The following is a 22,007-nucleotide window of genomic DNA, read 5'->3' on the forward strand; positions in this document are numbered from 1 at the left end:
GTTGCTGAGGTAGTGATGAGACGGAAAGTTCACTAATAAACATGTATCCCATTTAGTGTAACCATATTGTAACATAAAATTGAGTTTATGATGAGACTAAGTATACATATTTTTAAAACTGAACCATTATATTACTGTATAGCTTGATTTGTTTTTAATTTGTTTTTTGTTAAACGTAGAAAAGTTCAGACAAATACAGTGCCTCTGGGTATCATTAGGAAAGATACCGTTCATCATGTTTGCAAACTTCAAACAAGAAGAAGTTTTAACAGGCAGAACTAAAATTACAAAATGTTATTCCAAGTTGTTTCTTGGATTGTGTTTTATATCGTGAGGTAAAAAAACCCCCTATAGTGGTTCTACGTTATGATGTAACATGTATAAATTATACGAGCGTATTGGACAAAAATCTACTTTGATTAAAATTTAACAAAGGAAATATGACTCAAAATATTTTTATACCGATAACTAAAAGACTTTTAAGGCATTTAAGTAATTGGTAATCAGGATCGAAACTAGGGTATCTTAAACCTTTTGTTTTAAAAAACAAAGACAAACTTCACGATTATGGAAATTAACATCCTTTTCCTAAGCAAAATACAATAAAATATGAAATATCATGCTTTTAGACTATTGGTCGCGCGCTTGTCGAAAGTGTCACTACAGCTAGACAGCAATATTTAGATGAGCATCCCATCAAGTCCATACGGAACACGTACTAATATTGATACAAACTAAATGGCTGGGTCGTCGCAATGCCATATGGTAGGTCAGGTAAAAATAACGTTTAACACTATGATAGAAAGAATAATTTAACTTACGTGTCCAGCAGAAGTTGACGTTTTATATTAGTGATATTCATGTAGACGAAATTTGTTTCAATAAAATGCTATGTGATGACAAATTAACACAGAATATAAATCCCCAATACACTAACCACCGTTTGTGTTACCTACATGTATTTAAATAACAAAATTATGTCCTGGCTGGAAAAAGCTGGTAGCAAGGAACGAAGCTAAACAAATCATTTCACTTCTACGTACACATCCTTCGAGAATCCACAACTATGTTGCGCCTCCTCCAATTGACAAAGTAATAAAATTAATTAGTTATTACAACTAATTATTTAAACTACAACGTTACAGGGTACACATGAGGTAGTGTATTAACACATTATGATGCTAATGGTTGTGGTAAGCCACTGGCCTCCTCTTGAACCTTACATTTAGTAATTAACCGAGCAATCTTGTCAGGGATTACATCTTCATAGTTTGCTGCTGTTAAAATGTTAACATTTTTATATAATTGTTTGCGTGTAAAGAGAAATTAATAACACTACACGTGTTACTTGTGTATAATTCTCGATAACAATCCGTTGTTTTGTGTTTGAGTTGTTTTATATAATTTGTTAACTTGGGAGGACCCTTGACAAAAATAAATACATACGTATATGGTAAACAAAATAAACAAAAAAAAATTGTTTGTATACAAAAAACTAAACCACATAATGTGTGGTTATAAAATAAATGCATTTTAACCAAGTTTATGCCACACTATGTGTACAAATGTAATTGTTCTGTTATTTCCAATTCTTGAGAAAAAATTCCAACAGGACTTACACATTTATACTTATTCAAACTATAATTATGTTTCAATTATAAAACATTTTAGCTATAATCCCTTTCAGTTTCTATTATCCTCAGTAGACTTAAATAGTCACCTGAAATAATCCTGTACTCGTAGTAAAGCATTGGAAACATGTCGACGTTTTTTTTATTTATAACTGAACATGATCAAACAAGTCGAAAAAATGTAGTAGTTCATTTTAGTTGTAGGAGATAAATCTTTTAAAAAGTCTGAAGAACTAGAAATAGGCCTATTATTGTTTGTGTGGAGCTTTTTAAACTAGTGATAATTTTTTACTGATAACATTTTGTATGTATTGTACCATTTTTAATTGTCCTCTTTATAATTTTCTACCTAACTTGTACCCATTTAGTTGGTGTGGTGGCTTGAAGAAAACTTTTTAAATATGATTTATTGGTTTTAATGCAAATAACAGGTTAAAATAATTTGATAAAGACAAATGCACTTTAACCATCTGCAAATAAGTGTAAACAGTTGTTGTTTCGTACATACTTACAGAGTTTTAGACGTATTTCATGTCAGTTCGCAATCAAACACTACAGGTAAACTTTTCAAGTGCTACAAACACGCCAGTGACGGGAATAGTCTTGCAGACAAAAGTAAGTCAGAACTGTATCAAACATTTGGATACTACAGAAAGTCAAAGAATTTTACTACTAAATTAATACTACTAAGCTTTTTTTGGTTTTGTTAGCAATTCATGGAAGGATATTTCCATTTTTCGAAATATTGTATTTATTTAAGGCCTAAATATAGATGGTTCTTAATTTATTTTATCCCCAATTATTTATACCCTAAAATTATTCAATTTCTACCTTTTAATCTCGTCCTCATCTACAAGGCAATATAACTTACGACGTAACAGAATTTTGCATATAACTTAGCCTAATAATTTTAGATAAACGCCTAACTTGTGTGATTAAATAACTTAAAAAAAGACACTTTTGAATGAAGATACATTGAATGAAGAAAGTTTTTTCAGAATTTTTTAGAACAAGGCAAAGTAAAAAATGTGATTTGAGTGTACTGTAATTTTAGAGAAACGGCTATGGTTCCATGCAAAACCAAAAAGAAAATTGAGGCTTTCGCCGTATCTACTTAAGCACGTCTTCGTCTAATTTATTTTTAATTCCCCATTTATACTACCAAAATATGTGTTCACCAGCGAAAACATAGCTTCTTTTCAGTGGTTTACTTGATTTACAATATAAAATTATGCTCAATAAATTGGTTTTAATTAGTGATAAACAACTAGTTCAAAATACTGTAATTATTAAATTGAGAGTAAAAACCCAATGTAGACTTATTTATACTCTGTTTGGATGAACATATAATTCATTTAATGAATATTATACGAAATAAAAATATATAAAATAGATAACTTTAAGCTGAATCAAATTATCTCTGCATGAAAGCAAAACCTTTAAATGAGTATTTACTTTCATGTGAGAGCAAACCAAACTAAGCCGGGCTTTGTTGAAACAATCTAGAACAATCTTTGCTTTGATTACTTAATACAAACCAACCACTGTGCGATAGGCCGCTGCGGTCAAATGTGTAGCCATTATATCTGTTGGTCTCGAGCAATGTTTACTGTTTGGGTCAAAATTGGTTATAAAAAGTTCTGCCTCCTCGTTCAACACTGTAACAATTGTGTTTAAGTTTAGCTGATCGATTAATGTATTTATTTACTTCTTTTGATGAAAGAGGCAAAATTTCTTCACAAAATATCTTGATCTTGCTAAACCAAGCGTTAAGAATGTGAGTGCTAACGTTAGTGCGTTAGAAACCATTGTTTTAATATTGAAAATGGGTAAAAGAAAAGATTTATGAATAGATTATTTTGACACTACTAGTTGTTGAAGTTTTTTACCTTCCTGTAACAGTAGCTATTTTGGCATTAAGAGCGTAAAGTACATCATTGCCACTCGAAAGCATCGTGTGGCTATTCATTTCGAGAGTGGCATTGACTTTTTGTGCTCGTAATACACACAATGTTGTTCCTACCACCATAATTAACATATCATAGCACACAAATGCACTTTTTGATTGCATATAAAATATCATTTAAGTTACGTTTGCCATTTTTAGGTTATGTTATTTGATTAAAATAAATATCAGTGTTTCATAGGAAAACAAAAAAAGAACTAAAAGGTATTGTTGTAAATATACGAAAAAGTGATAAAGTATGCTAACAAATGTATATCTGGTAAAACTATATCACTTTAAAATGTATACATTTTTCTAACCCATTTATTATGTTACTTGATGTTGTATATAAATACCTGTAACTACATTTAGTATTTAGAATGCATTATCTAGACTGTTGAAACGTGTTTCGTGCCAGCTTAGGAGTTAATTTCCATATAAATAGCACGAGTAAGTAGCTCACCACTACAAATAAGCCCAAACTGGATTCCTGTCTCGTTTTAGACAGTGGATATTAATTGGTGTTTATAATGACTTATATAATTGAGATTGTCATAAACTAATAATATGACTGCATTTTACAGCACAAAAGAGTTTAGTATAAATAATGAATTTTTTGATGTATTACCATGATTCAACATTCAATAGACGCAGATTGCAAATTCATACTACAAATAAATATTATAGTTACCCTTAAATATCTAAAAACAACTTGCAGCTTAAAAAGGGCAAATAGTTTTGGATGTTCTTAAGTAGAATATATGTCTTTTGTGTTGCTTAATTTTACTGGCTAGGCTAAACATTTATACGGTCTCGAACTATTTTGTTTATGTATTAATAAAAAAAAAATTATAGAGAATGTGTGATGTGCTGTATCATAGATATCTGCAATGCTGGAACAACATCTGCCACTTCATGGAACACCCTATACATTTTAAATAATACAGTACGTATATGAAAAAGTTCTTTTCAAAGTGTATCTCTGTTATCCGTCTACAAATTTGTCTTATCTTTTGGCTTTCTGAAACATATGTTTAAAAGATGTAAAATGGTGTAAGCTGTTGGTATCTAAATATATAAAAGGCAAAGCCCTCACTGACTGACTGACTCACTCACTCACTCACTCACTCATCACTAATAATTCTCCCTTTTCCCATTTACCTAGGAGGCTGAAATTCGGTACACCGATTCTTTGGGCATTAAATAGGAAAACTAACTAGTCTTTATTCTGATTGGGCTTTCGGGCTCCACCCCAGTGGCTCTGGAGTCTCCAAGGTTAACCTTATGATTTGTCATATTTAAAAGGAATTGCTTGACAGCTGTTTCAATTAAACAAGTTGGTTCTGTTCTATGATGTTTAATAGCATTAAAGTTACAAGGATTACCAACAGGGTGCAGCACTATTTTTTTTTTTATTTATGACTACAGCCAATTTGCAACCAAAAGGTGAGTGAGCGTAGCGAACGAACTTCAACCTAGAAGCGAGTTAGCGTAGCGAACGAGCTAACCTGAAGGTAAGTGAGCGGAGCGAACGAGCTCCAACCTAAAGGTGAGTGAGCGTAGCGAACGAACTTCAACCAGGTCGAGATTGAGCCATGCGAACGAACTCACTTGTGAAGTTAAACGGGGCAAAGCCCGCGGGTACAGCTAGTTGTATAATAAAATGAAATAAAAAGTCAAAGAGGTTTCTCAAGGTCATGTTGTGTAGTGCAACTGTTGTTCGTAACATGTGGTTGTTGGGCCATTGTTGTTGGGGTTGTCACTGTTTGTAATCTCGTGCCATTGAGGGCGAGCAAAGACAGGAACAAATGGCGCGATTTGACGTGACAAACGGGGACAATGCCTCGTACTTAGATAAACAACACCGTCTATGATACGACGTAACTCGTGGTGTCAAAGAGGCTAAGTCAGGGCTATTGTTCAACAAGGGTTGTGTCATGATAACAAGTATACACATGTGTCCTAGTTAAGTGTAGCTGAGATAATGAGGTGAAACTATTGAGTTTTCTGCAGCAAAAATATAATATTCAATGGCAAAATTGTATTGATATTAAAATCTAATTTTATAGACGTATTGATGTCTATTGCTATTTTACAACATTTTTTTCTATAGTTTAGTGCATTTTAAACTATGTAAAAAATTTAATATCAATCATTTGTATAATTTAAATTTGTATTGTTTTTGCATAGACTATTACCTATGTATTACAAGTTGCAATTTAATTACGGTAACGGGTATTCGCTTTGAATAGCAAGACAGTTTGAAGAACGTCAAAAACAATTTTTAAAGAAACAATGTAAGTACATTTTTCGTTAATTCACTACCACTAGTGGAATGTGGTTAGGTTATGTTTTTCTGACTCCATAAACTAATCAAAGTTTAATTCACTACCACTCATATTGATAATAATCTATTGCTCTAAAAAATAGTGGTAGTGAATTAACGGAAAAGGTCCAAAACAATATTCTTAAAAATTTGTTTTTATTAGCTTTGCTAATAGTGTAGTGCTTCTTATTAGCTTTGATAGTAGTGCAGTATGACAAAAATAAATATCGTCCCGTGGGTTAAAATCGAAAGTGATGAGTAAAAATGGGTAGCCCCTTATGATGAAATATACAAAACACCATAGTCTTGCAGCGTAAGCTCTTCACTTAATTTAAATAATGATTAAATCACTAACTAACGTAGTGTTTAAAGCTAGACGCGAATCTAGTTAAAGCTTCTTTGTAACGGTAAGCCACTTGCTCGAGCCATTTATATGGAAATTAACTCCAAATTGACACGACACTGGTTTCAGCAGTCTAGATACTGTATGTTAAATACTGAAGGATGGTAAAAGATATGCAATGTGTAGTGTGTTAATCGATTTGTAGAATAGATATTTTAATAATAATTTTTATGTTTTAATAACACGTCAGGGAAAAATTTAAAAATATTTTAGTCTGTTGCAAATAATTAAGTTTAAGCCAGTTAAGTTTAGGAGGTGAGCTATATTTTCAAATACAGTAGAGGGAGATTAATATAAAACAGATAGTTTTAACCAAAATAGCCAGCCATGGATCGTAGTCAGTAATATACTCGTAAATTATGTGGATATACAATCATGTACAGTATATAGATAAACTATATAGAGATACTTTGGGCATCTAGATAGCGTAGCTTTACAACCATAAATTTTAAGGATTTAATTCGTACAGTATAACAATATAAATAGAATTTTGTCATATAGTCCTAAATAATAGTTGGTGTATCGTTTTACATTGTAATTTTTAGGAATAGACTTTAACTGAATTTTCTATAAATCGAGCTTTATTACTGACACATACATATGTAATAAGAAAAAGTATTTAATAATGGGAACATCTGAATTTTAAAAAGATATATGAAAAACAAGGGTTGTTTAGAACTTTATTGTGTACTAGTATACTCGTACTATACAAATTTCCTATCAATTTAACTTTTAGTTAGAATATGTATGGTATTGGCACTTGCCTGTATTTGCGTTTGTCTGCTTCATTGATTACACAAAGCAACACACTATATAGGCGCCCTTCACAAAGGAACAATGATAATAATTATATCCATTAAACAGTATACCACATATGCTATTAGGCCTACGTTATGTAGAAAAATGCTGTAAAGAATCCGTTTAGCTGTATTTTATAATCAGTTTATTTAATGATGAATTTGTATTATTAATAAACATAACCATGGCCTTAAAAGTTCGAGAGAAGTTTGAAAAGAGTTACACTTACCGTAGGTAAAAGTATATAGATTGTTGGATATAAGAATAAGCAAGTCTACGTAGTAATTTAAAACTATTACACAACAACTATACTTATAAAGCTCATAAAAAAAAATCTCTTTAGAGACTGATGACCCTGTAAGTCCCTAAAATAGTATATGTGGTGGACCAATGGATTCCGTTTATTTGATAATTTCTTAATAACAATATCAATACAAATAATGGTGTTCTCACATTGTGTGATAACTAGTAAAAATTATGTTTTGAGATTTGTAAAGTTAATGTAAGAATAATTAGCTTAAATCTGAGTTTTATGAAATCGAACTTTGTTAAACTGACTTTTTGCTTATAGAGGTTTATATAATTTTAAAGAAAATCGTCAGTGCTTGATATTGTTAGAGCTAAAGTCAAAATTGTGTAAGATAGAATAAGAAATTCAAGGGTAAACAGTATAGCTCACAACATCACAAATAACCAAATGCTGTGTCTATCTGCACAATTTAAATATATATTGCCCTTCAAATTCTTTTCTCAAATTGGCTTATAAAAATGAAATAGAACAAATTATGAAAATTATTTTATAAAATTTTACAACTCAAATGATGAGATCTCGTATAAAAAAAATCAAAATCAAATTTACACTTACTCAGCATAAATTAAGCACGAAAAACCCTTCCTACAGTACTTGTTCTGTTGTAAATATTTCCCTGTAAACTTGTAAGACAACACTGAATGAACGCTCTTTAACATTCCCCTAGGATGCAGACGCTTGTATTGCTCAGCCAAATCACACATGACAGTGACACAGCTGTGCAATATGTGAGAGTGGCACTTGACACAGCTTGACACCTGATACCTGACTGTGTCATATGACACAACATCTCCAAGGGCTAACATAGGTAGGTTGTCACAGTGTCATAACTGACGGTGAGATTGTTTATAATCTGTTGGCATATTATAAATATAATGTGACTAGAGTATTATTTGTGGTAAAAACTCTTTAGATGTGTAACTTGACATTTCTACAATTTCTTATTCTAATTTCTATATGTTTTTTTCTAATGGATAATGCAATATCAATTGTGTACAACATGAATAAAAAACGTAAAGAATTTACTGTTAACTGTGATTTACTGTGCATTAGTTGACAACTCTATATATGAAACATCACTATAGCCTATGTACGCTATATAAAATATAAATATATCGTGTTACCAGGGAGTATGAGACGTAAGTAGGGTAAACTCTTGTACAGTACATAACCATAAGATGTTTCAATTTAGCTCGGTTTAGTGTTTGTAATTTGTCTCTAGAGTTTCCAACTGTGTGATACATTACAACCACTTGTTGACTATATCAACCTTTCACATTCTCAATGTTGAATTAATCTTCCCTTGATATAGCATTTGCATTTGGATGTCTTACGCAGCATTCTGGAACCATTTTGTATGCGTTTTGGTTGATAATTATATTTAACGATTTTAAATTTAATTGTTACCCTAAACAATGAGATTTTCGTTAATGAGTACGAAAGTCCCTTAAGTATTATGACTTTGCCATTGTTGACAGTAAATAAGTTTACTATACACGTAAGCTGGTTGAGTGAAATTCTACATAAGTCAAATTTACTTGTGGCTCGAAAACCTCTTCGTTCAACCAGCAACCATCATAACCATTTTAAAGACACCAACGGTAACAGCATGTTAAGTATTTATTTGTACTGAAAACGAATTTAAAACTTTAAAAACTACTGAATGAAGCATCCTTTTGTCAAAGCTGTTATAAAGGTGAGTTATAGTCTTACCTTACTAAAAATGTGTTCACTGAGTATCAGATCTTTCATATAAAGTGTAAATGTATTAATTTGTAGAAAATCTATTGAACAAATATTGACGATGCAGATAGCAGTTCAGATCTTTAAACAATATTTAATGTCTAAAAACTCTTTATATTTCTTGTGAATCGCTCATTAATAAACCATTATGACATTTTAATTCCGTTAGAAGTGATTTTGGCTCTTACCCGAACCAACTGAGGAATACATCTGCATATAAATCAACCCCAGAAACTTGGCTGACTTCTATAGAGACTCTTGGTTCAAATATTGGCTCAATGATTTTCAAATTATAAGAAATATAAATATTCGTTATCAATCATTATATTTACATTTTCCTTACATTTTTTACATTTTGGTCTACCGATGATGGGAATACCTAAATTTAAATTTAAGATGGATCAAAATATTCGTTTAACGGATTTTTCCTGCAAATGTGAGTGGTCAAGGAATATCACTAATACAATATTTTAACTTATTCATTAATGATTGGAATACATTAAAATACATAAAATAGTAATAATATCCTACTTATTAAGAAAAAATTAATATTTAATTTGACCACATAAAAGACGGAGACTCGTGGAGAATAATAAAAAAAAAACAGGGAAATTAGGGAATTATATAAGGAACCATATATTGTGGGGGTGGTTAAGAGTAGAAGGATGAGGTGGCTGGGCCACATTCAACGCAGAGGTGATAAAACAAGTGATAAGAGGTACGCCGAAGGGAAGGAGGCCATTGGAAAGACCAAGGATGAGATGGATTGACGAGGTTACAAAGGACCTAAGGAGTATGGGAGGAGACCTGGAGCTGGCAGAGGACAGAGGATGCTGGAGGCACATGGTTAGTGAAGTCAAAGACCGCCTTGGTTTTCAATGGCCACAGGAGTAAGTAAGTAAGTACGTAACTTGACCACAATCATACATATATTTCAACCCCTATTTCCCGGTCCCCAATAAGTTATTTACCTATATATTTTAAGGTAATAAATAATTTAATCGTATATAACTCAAATTTAACTAAAGACTTTATTGTTTTTAGTTCAGTCGTTAACAGTTTTGAACATAAAATATAATTAATGCCACAATGATACCAATAATCAATCCTAATTGACAGCGTATTTTACATGTTACAGGTTAAGGGAGGCAAACAAAGACATCAGAGGAGTCGATACCACGATTACCATAAAGTAAGCGAAGCAGCTGCGGGCGCTAATAGAGAAACTCAGTTTATCGGAAATACTTGCAGAACATTTACTGTTATCACGTGGGATTTGATAGTCTGCAGAGTTTATCTCACTAAATATTTAAAGTCACATGTTTATTTGCCAAAGACTACTCGGTAGTACTTCCTGGGCTAACAATGTTAAAAGCTAACAATGTTGTTTAAATATTTTTTGCACGTATATGATTGAAGTCTTAAATGCAATGATAATAAATTATAAAAACAATTAATCTTCGTTTTCATAAATTGAATTTTAATAGACAAAATCTGTCTTTTACCCAACTTATTAGTAGGGTTTACTAGTAGAGTAAATTACTTCTTTAATACAGTGGGTTTTTTACTGAATAAGCAAATGTAAATATTACACATCCTTTTGAGGAAATAATTGAAGTAGGCATAAAAAAATGAATGGGCGTTATTCTTTAAACATAGTTTCTGTAATGGTGATAGAAAGATTTCCTTATATACAAAATATCAGTATATCTTTACAAAATAAGTCATATTTTACTACTGTTTTAATTAGTTCGATCAAATGTAATAGCCAAAAATACATCAATCAATAGTAACAGTATTACCTAAACAAATCAAAAATGATTAGACCAAATAAATTTTATTTGCACCATTGGTTTAATAGGGAGTACAATTTTTATGTCAATACTGGATGAATAATATAAAATATAGTATGATACAGTTACGCACCATTAGGAATACCAAATAACTGTCTCATAAATAATAACTTTTTATGGAACAAGTTAACTTAAACTTAAAACAAATTGGTTTAAATGCTGTCGTAATAGGTTAAAGCTTATTTAGACGTCAGTTTCCTGGTAAAACGTGGGTTTAAGTAAACTCTCGTGTTTAAAATTCTATCACGACACACTGTATCAGCCAAGCCGTGTATTATAAAGTTCGTATGCATGATACGTCCTATAGCCTAAATAGAGTTCGTGCATCGCATATAACAATGATTTCATATTTTCATCCCTTTAATTGGCCATAAAATATGTCTAATACGCTTAGTAAATTATTTTGGTACTGTACTTTATTCTGGCTGAAAAAATTCCTTAAGCAGCATTTCCCTTAGTGATTTTACTGTATATATAATTGCCTTCAATTATCTACTTACTCAGTCTTCTACATGGACCTTTTCTTCACCAACCTAAAACAAAACCACAGTAAATTAAAATGATATTTCTCTCTATTAAAATAATGAAATTACATCTAATCGTGCAATAATTCAATGGAATTGTGAAAACTCAAGTGTTTGTAAGTGTGACTTTGGTCATTTGTTATTTATATTATCATTCTTTAAGTTACCATATTTTTACAATTAGCTCTAATGATTTCTTTTCTTTGAGAATTATTTAGTATTAGCTATATACTGAACATTTTAGTACAAGACAAATGAGTCCGGACTATTAGCACACTCTCATTATAAAACTGACAAAATAATAAAATTATACCTGAAAAAAATGTATTTGGTAGTATATTTCCCAAGAAATGGGGTCATTGTTTATCAAATACAACACTAAACAAACTACGATCGTGGACAATTCTCTACTCAAAGGTTACAAACAGAAGAAATTACAAACAAAGCTCGACTAAAAAGTCTGGAAAGATATTCAGAGACAAAACATCCACTGACAAAGTGTTTATAGCACTATTGTCAGCAACACACTTGCTTTAAACTTAACCTTCCCCTTTGACTAAATTCACGGTATTCCCATGAGGGTTACGTGAAGTCTGTATTTAGACTTCTCCCTTGAAATGAAACATTGTTTTGAAAATAGTAAATACTATACGAACAAACTTTAAATAAATTGTCTTTACGTAATCAAAATAAATTTGGTTTATGTAGGATTATTAGATGCATTATATTGGAATTATATCACAACCCTGTTACAAGCGTTGATTGGTAATATTCATTAACAACCGAAATTGGTTTTCAACTGTCGAAAAATCTGCATCTCGCTTTATACATTTTTTAGGAGTACCATTTTTGTATCTGTGATATCGTGCCATAGGATATGTTGTTAAAGAATCATCATGTTTTAATCCACCTGAATTTTTTGTTTGTCCTCAGTAAAATTTAAGTCATCAAATTTTTAATCTCTGTTTTATTCCGTATTTAAGATGTATCCAATCAAGTAGCCTATTTTGTATTCCTAAGATAAACTGTGATAACACAAGATAAATATAATGTTTATAAAAACCTTATGTTTTAGATATTGTTTTCAGATAATATTGTACAATTCTATATGAAATTTTATTCCACTTTAAGTCCACTTGCTACATTCTCCTACAATAAACTTTGTAAAAGAAGCGTAGGCATACAGTTTAGTTTGCAGTTGTTGACTTAAATAATGAAAGTAAAGTCTTGTAATAAAGCGATATAATGAACGACGTAAGAAAATCCCAGACAAGCGGCCTCCAGCGGTGCTTCATTAAACTAAAAGGAAAACAACACATTCATTACCTTGATTCATCATTATTCCCTATGCAAAAACTGTATTAACATTTTACAGGAAAAGCCCGTTTTTATATTATTTATAAGGTTGTATTTCTTGCTAAAGAGTGCTTTACAATATCTAGAAGCCGCTAAAACTACTAGTTGCCTTCTTATGTGTCTAAATATTAGAAAATATCAAGCATATATTGTTATACTTAAATGAACATTCTATTCATAAAAGATTCGAAAACTTTGTGTACGTTACTAAACTATAACTATACAATCCAAACAAACTTTAAGAAAAATAACTTCCCACTTTGGAAGTTAGGACAACCGTTTATGCAATTCTAGAGGTTTTCGGAATGTTTTAGAAAGCATTAACTGAACAAAAAAATGTTTTACACAAATAATACCAACTAACAATGTAGTTTTTTAAAAATTTCCAATTTTTCCCCATATTAAAAATTTATTTTAATTTTAAAAAATCGGGGAAAGCACCGACTATTTCCCTTTCTTTGAATTTTACTCATCTCTCACCTTATTGTAAACATTTTACCTGACAGTAAAATAAATACGTAAAATAACACTTCTAATAGACTAATATATTTACACTTCTAATGTTTATTAACAAGACGGTAAATACATATGAAAGATGGTAAGTGGTAATCGATTTCGATTGGACACTCTAATCATCATCAGACCCAATAGGAGAATGTCGATCACAACTTACTGTCTTTCATATGCATTTGTCTTATGAGTAAACAGTATAAGAGTAAATATATTTTTACAAGTGTTTTTTTTTTACGTGTTTTCTTTTACTTTCAGGTAATTTAATAACACGTATGATGCTGATCAAGAAGATGTGTTTATACATTTTAGGAAATGTATTTTTATCATTAAAAAGGAGTAAAGGTTATAATAGTCTTCATCAATATTCCAATCGTTCATTTTAATATTCAAATATTAAAATGGTATTACACTTTTAATTGGTTATACTAAGTGTTAGGGATGCCTTTTAGGGTTATTTGAATTCTTGTTTCAGTTAGTAAAAATATCTTTGTCACCCTAAACAGCTGATTTAATTATTGATATCTTCAAAGGTTTCAGCCAGTCTAATTCATTTTTACATGTCAAGCATATAATTACATCTAAGATATGATTTCAGCTATGCACTTTCACTGGATTGGAATAACTTAAAAAAGCATAAACAATTTTCCTAAATATGACCGTAATATCTATAAAAAAAACTTTGCTCTATGAAGTGAAATAAATAAAGTAGAACGACGCATAATTGTATTTCAAATATTAAAATACGTTTACACAAATTACGTTAAACGCCCAACTTTTGTTGGCTTTCGCTCTTAAACCGTGCGAACTTGGTACATTTCCATATAAATGGGGCTATGAAACTTAGTTGGCTTATACACTGGCTCTACTGCATTACTAGTGGTGATGTATGGGTTACTTGGCTACAGGCTGAGTTTGCGGAATACATAAGTAAAATTAAAATTAATATCTAAGTGAGTAGACACGTTTTAAAATATTAAGCGAATTCTCAGTGATTCAACAAACTCATTATTTATCTAGTTTTAACTATGATGATTTTTGTTAGTCAAGTTTTTTTATATTTCTCTTCAAAAATATTTAGTTTCTCATGAAAATACCACAAATGCACTTTTGACTATAAAAGACCTGAAAATTGTGATGTTAGGTAACTCTAATATCGTGTACATACGAGTAAACTGCCATAAATTACAATAAAATCACTATTCCTGTGTTATACATTAGTTTTAAAATTAAATACTGAAGGATATTAATCAATTTATACTTATCACAACTAATCAGTGTGTATATTATACGCTAAATTATTCTATAGTACATTTACTGAACGGTGATTTACATTAATAATTCTCAGTCGATAGACCAAGTTTAACCAAACCTAGGTTTTATGTAAAACGCCAATTCACTTTAAGGTTAAAGAGTCTTTAATGTAAAAAAAAACAATACATTAAAAACACAACATATAAATTTAAAATTGGCCACATCTATGGACTACCTTGAAGTTTAGCAAAAAATTACAATTTTAAAGCTTGCATATTTTAGTTTTTAAATGTTTCCTTTCTTAGAACAATAAGGTATAGGAGTATATTGTACATCAAAGGAGCAAGTGGAGTTAAAATTATCAGTTTATCTCGGTTTGGTGTTTGTAATTTGTCTCTTGGGTTTCCAACTGAGTGATAAATTATCCACTTGTTGCCTTTCAACTTCTCAAAGTCAGACATTTCATGGAATCAAAAGCTTCATTTTTTAACTATGCTCATATCATAAACACCGAATTATTACAATGCTTCTTATTTACATTTAATTTGCAGTACCTACTTTAAAAATCAATTAGAAGCAAACACAACTTTACTGAAATATAAAATATACTCGAAGCCGTGATACTCACAATTTTCTTTTTGTTTCTTCAATATACCACAACAAACATAATATACAAAAAATATTAAAATGTAAATGTAAAGTATGTCTAGATCCTATACTCTAATGATTTAAAACTTTAACATTGGAAAAAATATTTAATAATGTAGCTACAGCACACCATTGTATAATTCAAATTTTTTAGCAGCCCAAATTTGAGGTACTGTATTATAAGTTTTTAAAAATAGACAAAAAGTTATTTTAAGATAACTAATATCAAAAGTTTCTTTTGGAGGTATAAACCATCCATTTATAGGTGTGCACTTTAAATGAAAAAAAAAATGCTATTTATAGCATTTCATTATTTATTCAAGCTATACTTAAATGGAATAGTAAATACGAAAAGAATACAATTCCGATTTTGCGAACACAAATACCTAATTTTATTATGGTCATTGATACAGTGTTTGACCTTTACACTGAGACTAAACAAGAAATGCTGTAGAACAATGTTCTTCCAACTGGTACTTCAATTCAAATGATAAATAACATTTTAGTCAAAAAAGTGATAATCAAAATCAGATGAATTCCTCATGTTAGGTGTACAGCCTTAACGTTTTTTACAAACTTTAATTTTAATCGCCACTTTGAAGTGTAATTTCCAAAGACAACCAAGGTTATGCTCATGGAAGGTTCTTGACAATGGAGCGGTAAATGCTTTGTCTGTAGGGCTGTTTATCATTGAACCTTCGTTTGTTCCCTTTTGTTGTGTTTTGTCACCACTAGTAGGCTATTCACCAAGACGATTTGTTTCAGCAAGAAACGTAATTAAACGCTGTTTAAATTTTTATTCAATGATGAAAAATCACCTGTTCAGGTTTAATGATTGATATTTAACTGTTGATATAAATTATTATTTAATTCTACATATACCTATGAATAGTCAATCAATTTAGATATATTTACAATGACAATGAAACCCTGTAAAATTGTATAGGTACAAGCACATGCTTCATATTCTTATTTCTTGTAGATTAGAAACATTTGCTACCTAGAAACTATATTACTTTTATGGTTGTGTTAAGATTGTACAACGCATAAAGAAACGTTAACTGAAATAAAAGTGCATACCGTTCGTAAAGGTCCGCATAACTCTATTATACGTTAAATGTGCATGGTAATACAATAACCGTAATGGAATAGAGATTGAGTTTAGTTGATGCACTACTCTATAATCAACAAAGCTGTCTGATACAAGCTACAAACTGTGTTATAGGTTCTACCTATAACACAGGGGTTTATAGAGTAAATAACTATAGCATAGCCACCTCTAATAACACAATAATGCTCGCCGCGGCCTTGTGTACTAGACAAGTCTATGACTATAGATATTAAGTGACTAAGGGATAAACATTGTGTAAGAGCATACGTAAAATACAAATGTTCATAAACAATTATGTTAACAAAATCATGTTGTCACGTATAAATAATTATCTATTCCCCTTCTCACTTTAACATCTATAACATTTCACAAAAACCTTATATATTGTTCCGCGGAGTAACATCTGTACGAAATTGAATGAGTGTTAAGATTTTCTCTGTTAAGATTTTGAAGGACGCCGCACAGTACAATCAAGACACCATAAGTGGACAAAGTTTTTAAACAGTAATGGTGTCATGGGTCGAATAAAATCACTCTATTGAAGTGGTTGTTAGTGTTACTTTGATTGGTTGTTATTTGTGTCGTTCTGAAAGTTTTCCTCTTTTCCTAGTGAGCTCTGATGAAAAAGATTTTTTTGAAAATAATATTTGTAAAATGTATGTACTAAGTTTTTTTTCTGTTAGTGGGAAAGCCTTAGTGGGAAAATATTTGCATTTTAATAGGTAAAACTGCCCGAACTTAGTACACTATCATTATTAAACCTAAAAAACTAATAGTAAATAATAATTATGTTATGACATATTTTCTATTGCCTAACAAAACAGAACGTAAAAAATACTAACTTTTAAATTCTCTATTAAAAGAAACAAAGAAAAATATACAAACAAAGCTCAACTGAAAGGTCTGGAAAGATATTCAGAGACAAAACATCCACTGACAAAGTGTTTATAGCACTATTGTCAGAAGCATACTTGCTTTAAACTTAACCTTCTCCTTTGACTAAATTCACGGAATGCCCATGAGAGCCAAGTCAAATCGGTATTAAGACAACTTTAAAATAAAAACTTAGTTTTTTTATTCTTTAACAAAAAGAGGTTGATGGTATCTTTCGTTTTGCATTTAGCCTTGCACATGGGCCACGTGTGCATGGAATGCAAAGGGTGAGCTGATACACAACAAAGGCTTTACTGATAAAAAGTAGATGGAAGTAACAGGATTCGAACCTACGACATCGGTAACTAGGACCCGAAGTCCGTGACGCTACCAACTAAGCGATTCACATCCGTTATCACAATCGTACATTACCAAGCCATCATCAATGACACTAAACATAATCATTGAAATTTGCATAATTATTTGCAATTATTACACTAAATGGAACTCACTATATTAAATCCATTAGTTTTCCTGTCTTGGTGTAGCATTATAAAGTGTGCTACTATTATGTTACAAGGCATCGAGATAATGTCATTGTTACAATTATTACAATTCATATAACCATTGGCATTTGCATAGTTACCTGCAATTGATTATACGTTGTTAATTGTATAGTTGGATTTGTTAGTAACTCTATATCAGTATAACTTCTCCTGTAAGGTAAGCATTAGAGTTAATAACCCCATCATCAGAGCATCAATAGAATGTCATTGTTACAATACTTGGTATAATCGTTATCATTAGCGTTGACACCTACAATTAGTCTAATTATACCGAGTTCATTGTGTAATTGTTTGTAAATAATCCTGCCACAGTAAAGCATCCAATAAATAAGCTTAAAATAAGTAAGCTTAAATAAGTAAGCTTTAGAGTAAATAAACCTTTCATTAGGGTATCAATATCATGCCATTATTATAACACATGGTATAATCGTTATAATTAGCTATGTCACCTATAATCCCATCAGCTTAGTGTGACTGTAGAATTTTGTTTTTTGTTTTACTGTATCATAGTTTCTAAAACAGTTCAAGAAAATGTTTAATAAGTTTCAATAGCCATTTATTTAAGCTACGTTATTATTTTGATTGAGCAGAGTCTGGGAGGATTAAAAAGGTATACTCAAATGTATTGGTTAAAGAACATTTTTTATTTAAGTGTCATTTAAGTTTAGGTGAGAAAAAAAATTACACGTTAATTTTTATTCATTCTATATTAGTTTTCCTTATTTTTTAGTGTCCTATAAGTTTTATCTCCTCATGTACTTTATCTCGAGGATCTTCGATCAAAAATGTTAGACATTCGTTTCTTAATCTCACATAAACACTTAAATTAATATAACGAAAATACTGTATTTTCTTAACAACGTGTACATATCCTTCTTCTACGTTTCCAAGTATCAAATTAGCAGCTTTGTTTAGGTAAACACTTACACGGGATGATTACACAGGTTAAGCTTACAACAATATTAACCCTCCTCTGAGAATTTGGTATATTAAACAGCATGAATAACTTGTATGAATTTTATATAGAATCTTTACTGTAATTTTAATCACTTCTTATGTTTTACTCACAGTTTTTAGCTTTAAAATCTAGAGTTGAGACGAAAAACTTATAAAATAAGATGTGAACGTAAATTGGACGAAATATCTTCACAACATGATGAGCAGTATCTGATACTAAGTGACAAGACGTCAACAACACTAGTGGTAACGACCAATAAGTGTCACTCCCACAGTCACTTATCCAGCAAATATATCAACGCTGAATACATTTCTATATAGAAAATAGTTGTCATCGAACAAATATTAGTTTTAAAATGTAAATAATTCAAAACAATGCGATTTGTGAAATTTTTTAAGGTGGGGATGATGTCTGAAGCTTTGTTACTGAGACAATTTTGTGGTTTCCTTTGTTTGGTACGGCTTCTATATTACTGTCTGGGCTTTTTTAAACTGAATTAAAAACGATTCCACAAACATATTTATGATTTTCTACTTCTTACTTTATTAAGCTTTCAAAAATATCCCAAAAAAACATTTAACTTCCTTTTGTTAAATACTAGTACTGAATAAGAATAACTAGACACGCACTATAATTAGTGTGAAAATAATTAATGAAATATTTTAGAGTGAAAACTTTTTTATTGTTATAAGTAATTTTGGTCATACTGCAACTAAAACAGCTATTTTTAATACATTCATGCGTTGCTGGTCCAAAGGAGCTCCTTTTCTATCTTTTAGGCTTAAGTTGTTAAATTCACCTTTTTTAAACTCAGTTGTAAATTTCGATGAGGAATCGCATGTATCGAAGTAATGTATCGATTATTTTAATCTGTTGTAGCTTATTGTTGTATTCTTATTAATAGTTTGACATATCTATAGGATAATGTACATTAACACAATCGTAATAGTCAATATGAGTTAATCATTTGCTGCTTGTTTTAATAATCAAAATTAAAAACCAGTTGGAAGTAATTGGGAGACGTTTATTTAACTTTAATTTCTTAAATTAAGCTGCAAAATTACGAATAATACAGTTTAAAGCACGGAAGAAAAGTATCTTTTACGCCCTAGTGATGAAAGTTTGGAGTCTTCTTTATGAAAACGATTGGTGAAAGGTAAAAAAAATAACAGCATTATGTGTCTTAATAGTTTAAACTATAAATTTGGAGTGTTTTGAAGGCATAGTTGATGAAAGTAGAATATGAAGCACATTAAGTCACACAGTTTCATGCGAATAATCACATACCTTGCGAGGCAAGTAAACAGAGGAGGGATTACACAGTCACTGGCTTCCACATTAATTACAAGGTTGAGAGGTAAACACGTGTTAATCGTCGTCGTTAGTGTTACAATACAGTGACGTCACTGAGGTGTAAACAGTGAGAATGTTACTATCCTAACCACTACAAACTATATTGATGCTCAGTTGGATAAGTTGTTTGAACATATTCGTAAAAATTAAGACGTTTAGCTAAAGATGAAACCTAATTTAATTTACAAAAACTGATCGTATCATTTTTTAGCGAATTTCCCTATAGGGAAGTAGCTATTACCGTAGGTGGCACGGTAAGACCTAGACCCGGGACCGATTTACTTTTTCATTTTGATGTCCCCAGAGGCCAAAAACACCAATCGTTCAAATTTTTATATATATACGTCCGTGAACGCAATAACTTGAGTAATTTTTGTCCGATTTTTATGAAATTTGGTTTAAAGGTGTAAAGCGGGATAAACTTGAATGAGTTCGCGAACCAGCATGATCGGACCATGGGAACGGGGCTTTACGGGGGGTTTTATGGGGTAAAAATTGGTTTTTCTCACTTTTGATCCTCAAAACACAAAGTTTCCCAATTTCTCTTTAGACCTTTTTAAAGAGCTTAAAAAAACAAATAATTTAGTATATAAAAGTATTTTTGTTCAGTTATTAGTAACGGAGAAAATTTAAAAAATTGTAAATTTAAAATTCCCATGTTATTCTTAAGGAGGATATTGTCAAATGTTGTAGTTTGCTTGTTTATGGATATATTTTAACAAAACTTAGCAAATTTATTTATTTTGTACTAAGCTATCAATATTTTACTAAAAAACACACTTTATTAGTTTCCTTGTAGCAGCAAACCTAGGTACTCGTTAAACCTAATATTATTAAAATATATTTAATTGAAAATCAATTCAGACAAATGGAAATTCGCTTAGTCGACAGGTTTGCATCAGTTTTTTTCCTTTTTTCTACCTAAAAAAGGTTTTAATTAAAAATATGGATCTTACGTATTATACCACACTGATAAGTTTACTTGCAAAAGGTTTTTAATTAGTTTAAAAACAAAATCATCCTAAACCTAACTCAACTAATATCCAAAATCAAAATCAACCTAACTTAACCAGCCTTAGGTTAGCTTAGGTTAGGTTATAATTATTAAGGGTGGTCGGTAAAATACGTAAGTATAAAAAATAGTATATTTCGTACCTAGGGCCGAAAATGAGGTTTTGCCGGCTCGAGATAGTTTTTAAGTTCGAGACGAAGTCGAGAACTTAAAATGATCGAGAGCTGCAAAACCATTTCGGTCCGTGGTACGAACACTATTTTTCACCACACTTTACCCTATTACCACTATTCACCACTATAATAATGCACACTGATGGTCAACACAACTACAACTTTAAGGTTATGTGAAGAAATAATTTGAGGAATCAGCAAAAATAAAAATAAATAGTTGCTAGGCAACGGTGACAATAACACAATTCTATTGCAATGCTATGGATTTTGGTTGTGTATTTAAAATGCATTCATGTTTTAAGTAAGTAAGCGGACAGCTGATTTTGCGGCCCCGGCCTGTAAAAACCTGCTCGGTCCCCAAATTATGGACAGCTGGCATCGCCAGCAAAACGTAACTTTCGGCCACCAATTAACGTATGTAATACAGCCAAAAACATGATAGTGTGGTGAAAAATATATATTTAATAGCTTACGAAGGTAATTAAAAGGCGTACCTTAGTTCTCAACTCTAGTTTTGAAAGCTAAAAAAAACTTAATACAATATTTAAATTTTGTTACTATGCCTAAGTAATCTAATCTAGGGAAAATCAGTGAAACCATTTTAGAGATTAAGGAAGACAAGTATGGTAATTTATTATATTTTATAACACCTACTCCGTG

At 30.8% G+C, this 22,007-nt stretch overlaps 1 protein-coding gene across 2 annotated transcripts in view; it reads right to left on the minus strand.

The window, feature by feature from the left end:
* Window positions 1-22,007, minus strand: part of LOC128986074 (uncharacterized) — a 141,516-nt gene that overhangs the window by 19,024 nt on the left and 100,485 nt on the right. Inside the window, exon 1 of one of the 2 annotated variants that reach the window (XM_054406181.1) lies at window positions 7,969-8,077. The exons of the other annotated variant lie outside the window; for it this stretch is intronic. Within the exon in view, the coding sequence (XP_054262156.1) occupies window positions 7,969-7,975 (7 nt within the window). The 5' untranslated portion in view covers window positions 7,976-8,077. Of the gene's footprint in view, window positions 1-7,968; window positions 8,078-22,007 lie in introns of those variants that run through there. 2 annotated transcript variants of the gene reach the window in all.

Source organism: Macrosteles quadrilineatus, unplaced genomic scaffold (assembly GCF_028750875.1).
Source record: "Macrosteles quadrilineatus isolate MER2022 unplaced genomic scaffold, UCM_ALF_1.0 Scaffold_2__2_contigs__length_208266976, whole genome shotgun sequence".
NCBI classification, from domain to species: Eukaryota; Metazoa; Arthropoda; class Insecta; order Hemiptera; family Cicadellidae; genus Macrosteles; species Macrosteles quadrilineatus.